At 37.6% G+C, this 12,372-nt stretch overlaps 1 protein-coding gene across 1 annotated transcript in view; it reads right to left on the reverse strand.

Annotated features, from left to right (window-relative positions):
• Positions 1-12,372, reverse strand: part of IQCM (IQ motif containing M) — a gene marked incomplete at its 5' end in the record, with an annotated part of 334,909 nt that overhangs the window by 181,041 nt on the left and 141,496 nt on the right. The window contains one exon of the mRNA XM_082653985.1: positions 7,638-7,772. Coding sequence (XP_082510111.1) covers positions 7,638-7,772 — 135 coding nt within the window. The remainder of the gene's footprint in view (positions 1-7,637; positions 7,773-12,372) is intronic.

Consider the following 12,372-nt stretch of genomic DNA (forward strand, 5'->3'; position numbering starts at 1 on the left):
ATTCTCTATGTATAGTATCATGTCATCTGCAAACAGTGACAGTTTTACTTCTTCTTTTCCAACTTGTATTCCTTTTATTTCTTTTTCTTCTCTGATTGCCATGGCTAGGACTTCCAAAACTATGTTGAATAATAGTGGTGAGAGTGTACATCCTTGTCTTGTTCCTGATCTTAGAGGAAATGCTTTTAGTTTTTCACCATTGAGAATGATGTTTGCTGTGGGTTTGTCACATATGGCCTTTATTATGTTGAAGTAGGTTTCCTCTATGTGCACTTTCTCGAGAGTTTTTATCATAAATGGGTGTTGAATTTTGTCAAAAGCTTTTTCTGCATCTATTAAGAGGATCATATGGTTTTTATTCTTCAATTTCTTAATATGGTGTATCACACTGATTGGTTTGAGTATACTGAAGAATCCTTGCATCTCTGGGATAAACCCCACTTGATCATGGTGTATGATCCTTTTAATGTGCTATTGGATTCTGTTTGCTACTATTTTGTTGAGGATTTCTGCATCTATATTCATCAGTGATATTGGTCTCTAATTTCCTTTTTTTGTAGTATCTTTGTCTGGTTTTGGTATCAGGGTGATGGTGGCCTTGTAGAATGAGTTTGGGTCTGTTCCTTCCTCTGCAATTTTTTGGAAGAGTTTGCGAAGGATGGGTGTTAGCTCCTCTCTAAATGTTTGATAGAATTCACCTCTGAAGCCATCTGGTCCTGGACTTCTGTTTGTTGGAAGATTTTTAATCAAGGCTTCAATTTCATTACTTGTGATTGGTCTGTTCATATTTTCTGTTTCTTCCTAGTTCAGTCTTGGAAGGTTATACCTTTCTAAGAATTTGTCCATTTCTTCCAGGTTGTCCATTTTATTGGCATAGAGTTGCTTGTACTAGTTTCTTAGGATGCTTTGTATTTCTGTGGTGTCAGTTATTACTTCTCCTTTTTCATTTCTAATTTTATTGATTTGAGTCCTCTCCCTCTTTTTCTTGATGAGTTTGGCTAATGGTTTACCAATTTTGTTTATCTTCCCAAAGAACCAGCTTTTAGTTTTATTGATCTTTGCTATTGTTTTCTTTGTTTCTATTTCATTTATTTCTGCTCTGATCTTTATGATTTCTTTCCTTCTGCTAATGTTGGGTTTTGTTTCTTCTTCTATCTCTAGTTCCTTCAGGTGTAACGTTAGATTGTTTGAGATTTTTCTTGTTTCTTGATGTAGGTTTGTATAGCTATAAACTTCCCTCTTAGAACTGCTTTTGCTGCATGCCATAGGTTTTGGATTGTCCTGTTTTCATTGTGATTTGTCTCTAGGTATTTTTTGATTTCCACTTTGATTTATTCTGTGATCTATTGGTTATTTAGTAACGTATTGTTTAGCCTCCACGTGTTTGTGTTTTTTACGTTTTTTCCCTGTACTTGATTTCTAATATCATAGGATTGTGGTCAGAAAAGATGCTTGATATGATTTCAATTTTCTTAAATTTACTGAGGCTTGATTTGTAACACAAGATGTGATCTATCCTGGTGAACGTTCCATGCAAACTTGAGAAGAAAGTGTAATCTGCTGTTTTTGGATGGAATGTCCTATAAATATCAATTAAATCTATCTGGTCTATTGGGTCATTTAAAGCTTCTGTTTCCTTATTAATTTTCTATTTGGATGGTCTGTCCATTGGTGTAAGTGAGGTGTTAAAGTCCCCTACTATTGCTGTGTTACTGTCAATTTCCTCTTTTAGAGCTGTGAGCAGGTGCCTTATGTATTGAGGTGCTCCTATGTTGGGTGCATATATATTTATAATTGTTATATCTTCTTCTTGGATTGATCCCTTGATCATTATGTAGTGTCCTTCCTTGTCTCTTGTAATGTTCTTTATTTTAAAGTCTATTTTATCTGATATGAGTATTGCTACTCCAGCTTTCTTTTGATTTCCATTTGCATGGAATATCTTTTTCCATTCCCTCGCTTTCAGTCTGTATGTGTCCCTAGTTCTGAAGTTTTTCTCTTATAGACAGCATATATATGGGTTTTGTTTTTGTATCCATTCAGCAAGCCTGTGTCTTTTGGTTGGAGCATTTAATCCATTCACGTTTAAGGTAATTATCGATATGTATGTTCCATTTACCATTTTCTTGATTGTTTTGTGTTTGTTTTTGTAGGTCCTTTTCTTCTCTTGTGTTTCCCACTTAGAGAAGTTCCTTTAGCATTTGCTGTAGCGCTGGTTTGGTGGTGCTGAATTCTCTTGGCTTTTGCTTGTCTGTAAAGCTTTTGACTTCTCCATTGAATCTGAATGAGATCCTTGCTGGGTAGAGTAATCTTGGTTGTAGGTTTTTCCCTTTCATCACTTTAAGTATATCATGCCATTCCCTTCTGGCTTGTAGAGTTTCTGCTGAGAAATCAGCTGTTAACCTTATGGGAGTTCCCTTATATGTTATTTGTCATTTTTCCCTTGCTGCTTTCAATAATTTTTCTTTGTCTTTTATTTTTGCCAATTTGACTTCTATGTGTCTCGATGTGTTTCTCCTTGGGTTTATCCTGTATGGGACTCTCTGCACTTCCTGGACATGGGTGGGTATTTCCTTTCCCATGTTAGGGAAGTTTTCGACTATAATCTCTTCAAATATTTTCTCGGGGCCTTTCTCCCTCTCCTCCTTCTGGGACCCCCTATAATGTGAATGTTGTTGCATTTAATGTTGTCCCAGAGGTCTCTTAGGCTGTCTTCATTTCTTTTCATTTTTTTTCTTTATTCCATTCTGCAGCAGTGAATTCCACCATTCTGTCTTCCAGGCCACTTATCTGTTCTTCTGCCTCAGTTATTCTGCTATTGATTCCTTCTAGTGTATTTTTCATTTCAGTTATTTTATTGTTCATCTCTTTTTTTGTTCTTTAATTCTTCTAGATCTTTGTTAAACATTTCTTGCATCTTCTTGATCTTTGCCTCCGTTCTTTTCCCGAGGTCCTGGATTATCTTCACTATCATTATTCTGAATTCTTTTTCTGGAAGGTTGCCTATCTCCACTTCATTTAGTTGTTTCTCTGGGGTTCTTTGTTGTTCCTTCATCTGGTACATAGCCCTCTGCCTTTTCATCTTGTCTGTCTTTCTGTGAATGTGGTTTTTGTTCCACAGGTTGCAGGATTATAGTTCTTCTTGCTTCTGCTGTCTGCCCTCTGGTGGATGAGGCTATCTAAGAGGCTTGTGGAAGTTTCCTGATGGGAGGGACTGGTGGTGGGTAGAGCTGGCTGTTGCTCTGGTGGGCAGAGCTCAGTAAAACTTTAATCTGCTTGATGCTGATGAGTGGGGCTGGGTTCCCTCCCTGTTGGTTGTTTGGCCTGAGGTGACCCAACACTGGAGCCCGGGCTCTTTGGTTGGGCTAATGGCAGACTTTGGGAGGGCTCACGCCAAGGAGTACTATGCAGAACTTCTGCTGCCAGTGTCCTTGTCCCTTGGTGAGCCACAGCTGACCCCCACCTCTGCAGGAGACCCTCCAACACTAGCAGGTAGGTCTGGTTCAGTCTCCTATGGGGTCACTGCTCCTTCCCCTGACTCCCAATGCACACGCTACTTTGTGTGTGCCCTCCAAGAGTGGAGTTTCTGTTTCCCTCAGTCCTGCTGAAGTCCTGCAATCAAATCCCGCTAGCCTTCAAAGTCTGATTCTCTAAGAATTCTTCCTCTCATTGCCAGACCCCCAGGTTGGGAAGCCTGACATGTGGCTCAGAACCTTCACTCCAGTGGGTGGGCTTCTGTGGTATAAGTGTTCTCCAGTTTGAGAGTTAACCACCCAGCAGTTATGGGATTTGATTTTATTGTGATAGCACCCCTCCTACATTCTCATTGCAGCTTCTCCTTTGTCTTTGCATGTGGGGTATCTGTTTTGGTGAGTTCCAGTGTTTCCTTGTCGATGATTGTTCAGCAGTTAGTTGTGATTCCGGTGTTTTTGAAAGAGGGAGTGAGAGCATATCCTTCTACTCCGCCATCTTGAACCAATCTCCTTGCATTATTTTATCATTAAAATTTCTTATGCCCTAGAATACTACCTTTTTTAGTCCTCTTTAATCCCTTCTACGCTTAATCAAAATCTTATTATTAGGGCTTCCCTGGTGGCGCCGTGGTTGAGAGTCCGCCTGCCGATGCAGGGGACGCGGGGTCGTGCCCCGGTCCGGGAGGATCCCACATGCCGTGGAGCAGCTGGGCCCGTGAGCCATGGCCGCTGAGCCTGCGTTTCCGGAGCCTGTGCTCCACAATGGGAGAGGCCACAACAGTGAGAGGCCCACGTCCCGCAAAAAAAAAATTAAAAAATAAAAATCTTATTATTAGACAGCTTGTTCATATGAAAACAATTTTAGGGGAAACTCATTATATGCTCTCCATTTAATAACATAAAGCCATATCTTGAGAAAATAACAGAAAATCCAGTGTTGTCTGCTTGTAGTGGGTAAAGCTGTGCCCTGAGGAGCAGGAGGCCCAGGATACAGTTACAATTTGCCACCAACTAGTCAGAGAGGCTGAAATAATTCATATCCTATCTCAGACCATTGTTTCTTCAGATGCAGAGGGTATTTCGGGTTTTAACATTTTTGTCTAGGGCTCCACAGTGAAAGTGGATTTGTCTTCATTGTTGAGTTCATTTCAATTGCAGAAAACAACCTAAAAGTTCTATTTATGTGTTGAGAAAACACTGGAAAACCTTCAAAGTTCAAACTTCTAAAATTAGTTAGATATGAGGATAGATAATATAGAACCAAATTATGATTTTCTTTCCTTTGAGATATGCCATCCTATTGTTATTAGTTTCATTTGTTGAGATGTAAATGAATATCAAGTAAAGGTTCTCATGTTTGCATAGTCTTCAGCTTTTAAGATCAGCCACTACATGCAGTCTGAAGGGGCTTCATTATCCCAAAGGAAGATTTTCAGACAAAAATCACATCCTCAGTCACAATTTTTTGTTACCATAGTGATAAGAAAAAAAATGGAAAAAAAAAAAAAAGCTAAAAATACCTGAACACATACAGACAGTTTTGGAACTTTGACCTACTTGGTGTCATACACTGACGAAGTTAATCAGTTTAATTAAGTACATATGGGTTAGGTGAAATATTCTACTGGATGAAAAAATGTGTAGGTTGCACATCTGGAGCTATTATCCACAATCAAATAAGTCAGTATGAATGAAGAAGATTGACAATCCAAAATGCATAAAATCAGATTCTCTTAGAAGAAGCAAGCAGAAAACATTAATTTAGCTCCATTTCCCATAAATTTTCTGTTTTCTTTCCATTATTTTAGAATATCTCCATTTTAAATTAAAGCTTCTTATAAACCACTAGAATTTTTGAACTGGATGTAGCAGCATAATTGGACATATATTTTAAATTATGTTAGAGTGGCTTCTTTCTATAAAGGAAAGCTTCCCAATTTTAGGCATTATAATAAAAACAGTATGTTTTATACTAACTGTTCTTTTGAAAATTCTAGTTTTAATAAGAAATTTAATAGAGTACATCATTTTCAGAAAACCTACTATATTGCAAGGCATTATCTAGTCTGTGAAAGATCAATAAAAGGCAATACTTTCTGTCAAGAATATTTTAACCATCTATCTAATTATGCTTTTGTAACACTGAACTTTTAAATTTTATTCCACATAGTAAAATGGAAAGAGCATTGAACTTGACTTGAATAGACCAGGGATAGTTTCTGCTCTCCTAATGACTTAAAAAGGTCTCTAAGTCTCAGTTCTCTCATTTGTAAAATGAACAAAAATGAGCATATCATCTTCTCTAGCACACAGGTCATTATGGTAAGCAAGAGATGATATGGGTGTAAACCAGTTGATAACATTCAATACAAAAATCTCTATAGATATACGTCATTCAACAATTAGGTTCAACATTTTAACATTTTCAAAATAAAAATTATGAAAATTAATTGTCATAATTATCTAAGTATACTTAAAATTATTTAAGAATAATAATAGCAAACATTTATTGAGCACTTATAATGGGCCACATGTTTTACATGAATTATTTCATTTTAATCTCATAACAGCCCAATGACTTAGAGTATTATCTTCCTTTTACATATATATAAAGTAAGGCATAGCAGAGATAAATAACTTGTCCAAAGACATACAGCTAATAAGTGCTGAAGCCAGGAATTAAATCCAGTCAAGCTAATACTAAGCCATGCCCTAAACCTAAGCCTTTATGATATACTCCAAAATAATCAGTGAAGGAAAATATCACTATGAAACTGGTAATTTGAAGAAAAACATATTTTAAATTACCAAGTTTCTGAAGTATAAGTTTCTGAAATCCCTAATTGATTTTATTTTGCTGCATTCAATTTTTAAAATTTTATTATTATTTATTATAAAGAAAAATGGTAAGAATTTAAATATAAATAGTAAATACAGAATACCCTTATGACAAGTTATTACTCTATCATAAATAATGTTGTAAAAGATACTTATGGATTGGAAATTAATGAGTATTGTTAAGCAAAAAAGTAGATTTTCAAATATTTAGAAAATTCCAATTTTCATAAAAATGTTATATGCACAGAAAAAAACTGGGAATGATGAACATCAAATGTTAATTGCTATTGGTTAGTAATCTTATATATTTCTATATTCCCAAATTTTCTATAATAAATATTTAATGTTTTTGTCATCAGGAAAAATTTGCTTAAACATCCAACATGATCTGGATGCTTCTCCAGACTGTGAACAAATATTTACCAAGAGTCTAGAAAACTTTTCTAGGTACTAGGGATTCAGCAGTGGCAAAGCAAAGTCCATACATAGGTAAAGAATTAGATAATTACACTAAGAACTAACAAAGGAAGAGAACTTCAACCTTTAATGAAGCTTCAACCTTGTCACTCTGACATTAATCATACCTTCCTACTGGTATGTGGGCCCTTCACCTCTACTAAAAAAAAAGGTCCTGAAATATTTTGTTTTGCTTGTTTATCTTTTCCTCTCAATTAAATTATGGGTACATCATTCATCATCTTTAAACATGGCAGCCAGCCATAGCATTAGTGTGGACACAGAAAGAAATGATGAGAAGAATCTTAAGGAGTTAAGGAAAATTCAATGAGATTTCCCAAACCTTGGTGACAATTTGCACTCCATTACTAATCTTTAGAGAATGGAGAAATGTTGTTCCATTTAACTTACTAAATATTCCCATACAAAAACAATATTATCATTTCACTTATTGACTGTTCAGAAAAGAAATGATTTTCTAACTGTGAAAATCTATTGCATTGAAATAATTGATAATGTTTAAACATTTAAACTTGACTATATTCTTTGGTACCAAATCTATTCAGCAGAAATCATTTTAGCATCAGTATTTAAAATACATGGTGGTTTAAAATATATCCTGACATAACTTATATTGTATCAAAAATACATTAAAAGCTTAAAAAGCTAAAGAATCTCTTCTACCTCTCTAAAAATAATTTTACCGTATTAACTTCTTTTAACCTGTTCTTTTAATCTCTTCTTTCTGATATATTAAAATCAGGTTTTGAAAATTTGAAAAAAAGGGACTTATAAGACAAGTTTAATGAAAGTAAGAGAAGGGAGGAAAAAAAGAAAGGAGAAAGCAAAAAAAAAGAAATGAGAAAATACCTCTATGGACCAGGTCCCAAACCTCATCAATTTGCTGGTGCATTGGGAAATGACCACAGTCATTGAAGTACTTAAGGAGCTCACTTCTTTCTAATCCTTGCCAATCTTCTCTTCTAGCAAACACTGTTTCATAGACTACAAGGAAAAAAGATAAAATAAAATATTTTCTTTGTAAATAACAAATCAAATATACACCCCACCTGAAAGTGTGATCTGGATTTGAAGACACTTTCACTCCAGTTTTATTTTGATGTCTGGTGATAAGCCTCCATGACGTGAGTAGGACCATGTCAGCCTCCTGGGGCAGGCAGAGGAAGTGGGCATGCTTCTCCCTCCCCCACTCCAAAGGAGGGAAATTTGGTCTTGCTTCCCCAAAGAGAACACTGGCATCCTCTGGCCTGGTTTACATGACAGTTGTCCATAGACTCTACATATATCAACGTTCAAACCACATCATAAGACATAGCTCAGGGCTTCTGGGGCCTGATTTCTGTTGACCCATTTCAGCATGCATTTTTTATTAGTTTTGATTAGTTTCCCTAATTTTTTCATCTCTTTTTGACTTCTACCCACATTCTAACTATTTACTTGAATTGGTGATTCCACATTGGACTGCTTATTCTACTGCTGATTTTGCCCTTAAAATATCTACTTTTTGGTAACATCATGCATTCCTACTTCCTACTTTAATGTCTTTTGTCACTCCTGGCTCAAGGCTTCCCCAGAAAATCATTCAGTCGGGACAACCCTCACCTATTTCCCATACTTGGCATTAGACAGGGTTTAGATAATGACCAAGAGAACTGATGCACGCGTTTCATAAGTGTAGTTCTCCATTTTATTTTTGTTTCAAAAAGATGAAATTGAGTCTCCATTCTAAAGTATATGGATTAGCCCCATAAATCTGATTGTTAATCAGCATTTACAAGTTGACAGGGTCTGTCCTCAGCACAGGTTTAGCTCTGAAATACGGGCTCCCAATGACAAAGGGCACCAAAGTGGTTTCTAACAGAAGTTAATGTATCATTCCGACAATCAACCATATAGACTTCAATTTTCTATCCATTCACTCATCCACTCATTCAGTTGAGATGGACAGTCATAAGACATCAACAAGTTCAAGAAACATTTAGTGATTGCCTGAATACGAGTAGCTATTCCAGATTCTGAAACACAGCAGAAAATAAACATAAATGTCTATTTAATATCTCCATGATTTTTTTCTATTCTAACAAGCAAACTAGAGCAGTTGCTGTCTCCATTCATATTGCCTTGTCCCTTACATGTCTGTGCATGCTAATCTGATTTAAATTTCCAGCACCTGCATTTCATTGCCTAAGGGGTCCCTCTGGCTGCAGGACTCCACTCTGCCTACCTGTGCAGCAAGCCAGAAGTGCCAGGCGATCAAGGCTCCCATTGGAGCAGCTCTTCATCTCTGACTGGGGGAGTTGGTGGGTAAAGACACAGCACTTGAGGCAAGGTGGCTACACTGTTCCCTAGAGGGATTAAGCTCTGGTTGCCCACATGGTAACCATGTGGGCACCTTTGGTTAGATGGATGGATGATGCACCTTTTCCTTCCTTCCATCTCTTCCCTGACTCATTTCTCCATTCTGCTAACAGTATTTCCCCAAATAAGTTAGTTGCACTCCCTCTCACTTTTTAAAGGATTAAGTAAAAGAAGCCCCAGCAGTTTCCTAATGAAAGAAGAGTTTTCTCTTTCTCTGCCTCTCTTGTTTTCTCTTTCTGCCTTCTTCTTCCTGCCTTTTCATCTCTCAAATACTTTGCTCCTTCCTGCTTTTTTCTCTAGAAACCAGGCTGTTGGACTGGGGAAACTGATCTGAGTTCTATGATTCTGTGACTGATTCTATGACTTACATAGAATCTCTTTCTCTCTCTGGATTATTCCTTCCTCAACCTCTAGCCACCAAAAAGGAGGCATTCTAACTCAAAGAATTCTGGTTATTGATAAATACTTTTGTTACATAATTTTAGCATAATTAATAAGCTTAATGAAAACTATCCTTTCAAAAAATATTTTTGAGCCCTTCTGATAAACCAAGCATTTGTTAACAGTGGGTATGTATTAATGAACATAACAGACACAGTTCTTGTCTTCATGGAACTTACAGTCCACTATAAAATAAACATTTTATGACTAGCTGAAACTACCAAAAATGTAGCACTTTACTTTATAAGGCAATAAGTTGCTGATTCCAGTTAAATATAAGTTATTCGGATCATTTTGTTGTTGTAGTTTTATTTCGTTTTTAAAGAAAAGTTACAAAAGCCATTGTTGGTTTTTTTAAATAAACTTATTTATTTTTGGCTGCGTTGGGTCTTCATTGCTGCGCACAGGCTTTCTCTAGCTGCGGCAAGCGGGGGCTACTCTTCATTGCAGTGACTGAGCTTCTCATTGCGGTGCACATGTTGTGGAGCACGGGCTCTAGGCACGTGGGCTTCAGTAGTTGCAGCATGCGGGCTCAGTAGTTGTGGCTCGTGAGCTCTAGAGCACAGGCTCAGTAGTTGTGGAGCACGGGCTTAGTTGCTCGGCAGGTGAATTCTTTTTTTTTTTTTTTTTTTTGCGGTACGCAGGCCTCTCACTCTTGTGGCCTCTCCCGTTGCGGAGCACAGGCTCCGGACGCGCAGGCTCAGTGGCCATGGCTCACGGGCCCAGCGGCTCCGCGGCATGTGGGATCCTCCCGGACGAGGGCACGAACCCGTGTCCCCTGCATCGGCAGGCAGTCTCTCAACCACTGCACCACCAGGGAAGCCCTACAGGTGAATTCTTAACCACTGTGCCACCAGGGAAGTCCCATCCAAGAATTCTTAAATGGAACACAATGATGACAGGGAACCAAGCAAATGTTCACCTTGTATGAGCATCAGTTACTCCCTGTGCCCTCACACAGTGACATCCATGGGAGTTACTTCTTGCTCCCAGGCTATTATGTTCCAGCTCCTAGAGTTTTCTGCTTTTTGAAGTTGTTTCTCATCCTTCATAGCCTATCAGAAGTCAACTCACAGTCTCCTCTCCAATGTTCTAATTTCAGGATTCTAAGTTTCTATGGGCCTTCACTTTGCTGAACTTCCTGACCCCCAGCGTGTCCCCCAGGATGCAGGGGCCAATCTTCACCCACCCATCGTGTTTCTGCTTCTTGGCTGTTGCCATCTTTCTCCAGGAACTGAGTCTGCACGTGCAAAAGCAGTTTTAAGTTTAAAACAAACTCGAGAAGGAGATACAGAAATTTCTCATAAATCCTTTACCCCCACACTCAAAGATAACTCCTCCCCCCATTATCAATTATTAATCAATGCACCAACTCCAGAGTGGTGCGTTTGTTATCAAGAATAAACCTACACTGACACATCATAATCACTAAAGCCAATAGTTTACCTTGGTGTTGTACATTCTTTGGGTTTGGACAAATGTATAATAACATGTATCCATCACTGTACAAAATAGTTTCATGGTCCTAAAACTCCTCTGTGCTTGCTGTTTCATCCTTCCCCCCACCCAATCCCACCCCAGGCAACCATCGATCTTTTTATTTTCTCCACAGTTTCGCCTTTTCCAAAATGTCAGATAGTTGGAATCATACAGAATGTAGCCTTTTCAGATTGGCTTCTTTCACTTAGTAATATGCACTTAAGGTTCCTCCATTTCTTTTCATGGCTTAACAGCTCATTTCTTCTTATAACGAAATGATATTCACTGTCTGGGTGCACCAGTTTATTTATCCATTCACCTACTAATGGAGGGAAAAGCTTGGAAGGTTGCTTCCCAGCTTTGGCAATTATGAAAATGCTGCTATAGATATCCATGTGTAGGGTTTGTGTGAACATAAATCCCCTGTGGCTAAACACCAAGGAGAATGATTGCTGGATTGTATGGCAAGAGTACGTTTAATTTTGTAAGAAAACACCAAACTGTCTTTCAAAATGGCTGTATCATTTTGCTTTCCCACCAACAATGAATAACAGTGCCTGCTGCTTCACACCCTTGCCAGCGTTTGGTGCTGTCAGTGTTCTGGATTTTGGCCATTTTAATAGGTGTGTAGTGGTATCTCTTTGTTGTTTTAATTTGCACTTCCCTGATGACAAATGATGTGGAACATCATTCCATATGCTTATTTGTTATCTGTGCTGAGGTCTCTGTTGAGATCTTTGGCCCATATCTTAATCAAGTTGTTTGCTTTCTTATTGTTGACTTTTAAGAGTTCCTTATATATTTCGGATAACAGTCCTTTATTAGATATGTCTTTTGCAAATATTTTCTTTCAGTATGTGGCTCATCTTCCCATTCTCTTGATACTGTCTTTCACAGAGCAAAAGTTCTTCATTTTAATGTAGTCTAGTTTATCAATTAATTTTTTAATGAGTCATGTCTTTGGTGGTGTATCTAAAAAGTCACCATACCCAAGATCATCTAGGTTTTCTCCTATGTTACCTCCTAGGAGTTTCACAGTTTTGCATTTTACACTTAGGTCTATGATCCATTTTGAGTTAATTTTGTGAAGTGTGTAACGTCTGTGTTTAGATTTATTTTTTTACACATGGATGCCCAGTTAGTCCAGCACCATTTGTTGAAAAGACTATCTTTGCCCTATTATATTGCCTTTGTTCTTTTGTCAAAGACCAGTTGACTATATTTATAGGGGTCTGTTTCTGGGCTCTCTATTCTGTTCCACTGATCTATTTGTCTATTCTTTCACCAATATCACACTTGAACTTGT

The sequence above is a fragment of the Grampus griseus genome, assembly GCF_964374135.1.
Source record: "Grampus griseus genome assembly, chromosome: 4".
Classification (NCBI taxonomy): Eukaryota; Metazoa; Chordata; class Mammalia; order Artiodactyla; family Delphinidae; genus Grampus; species Grampus griseus.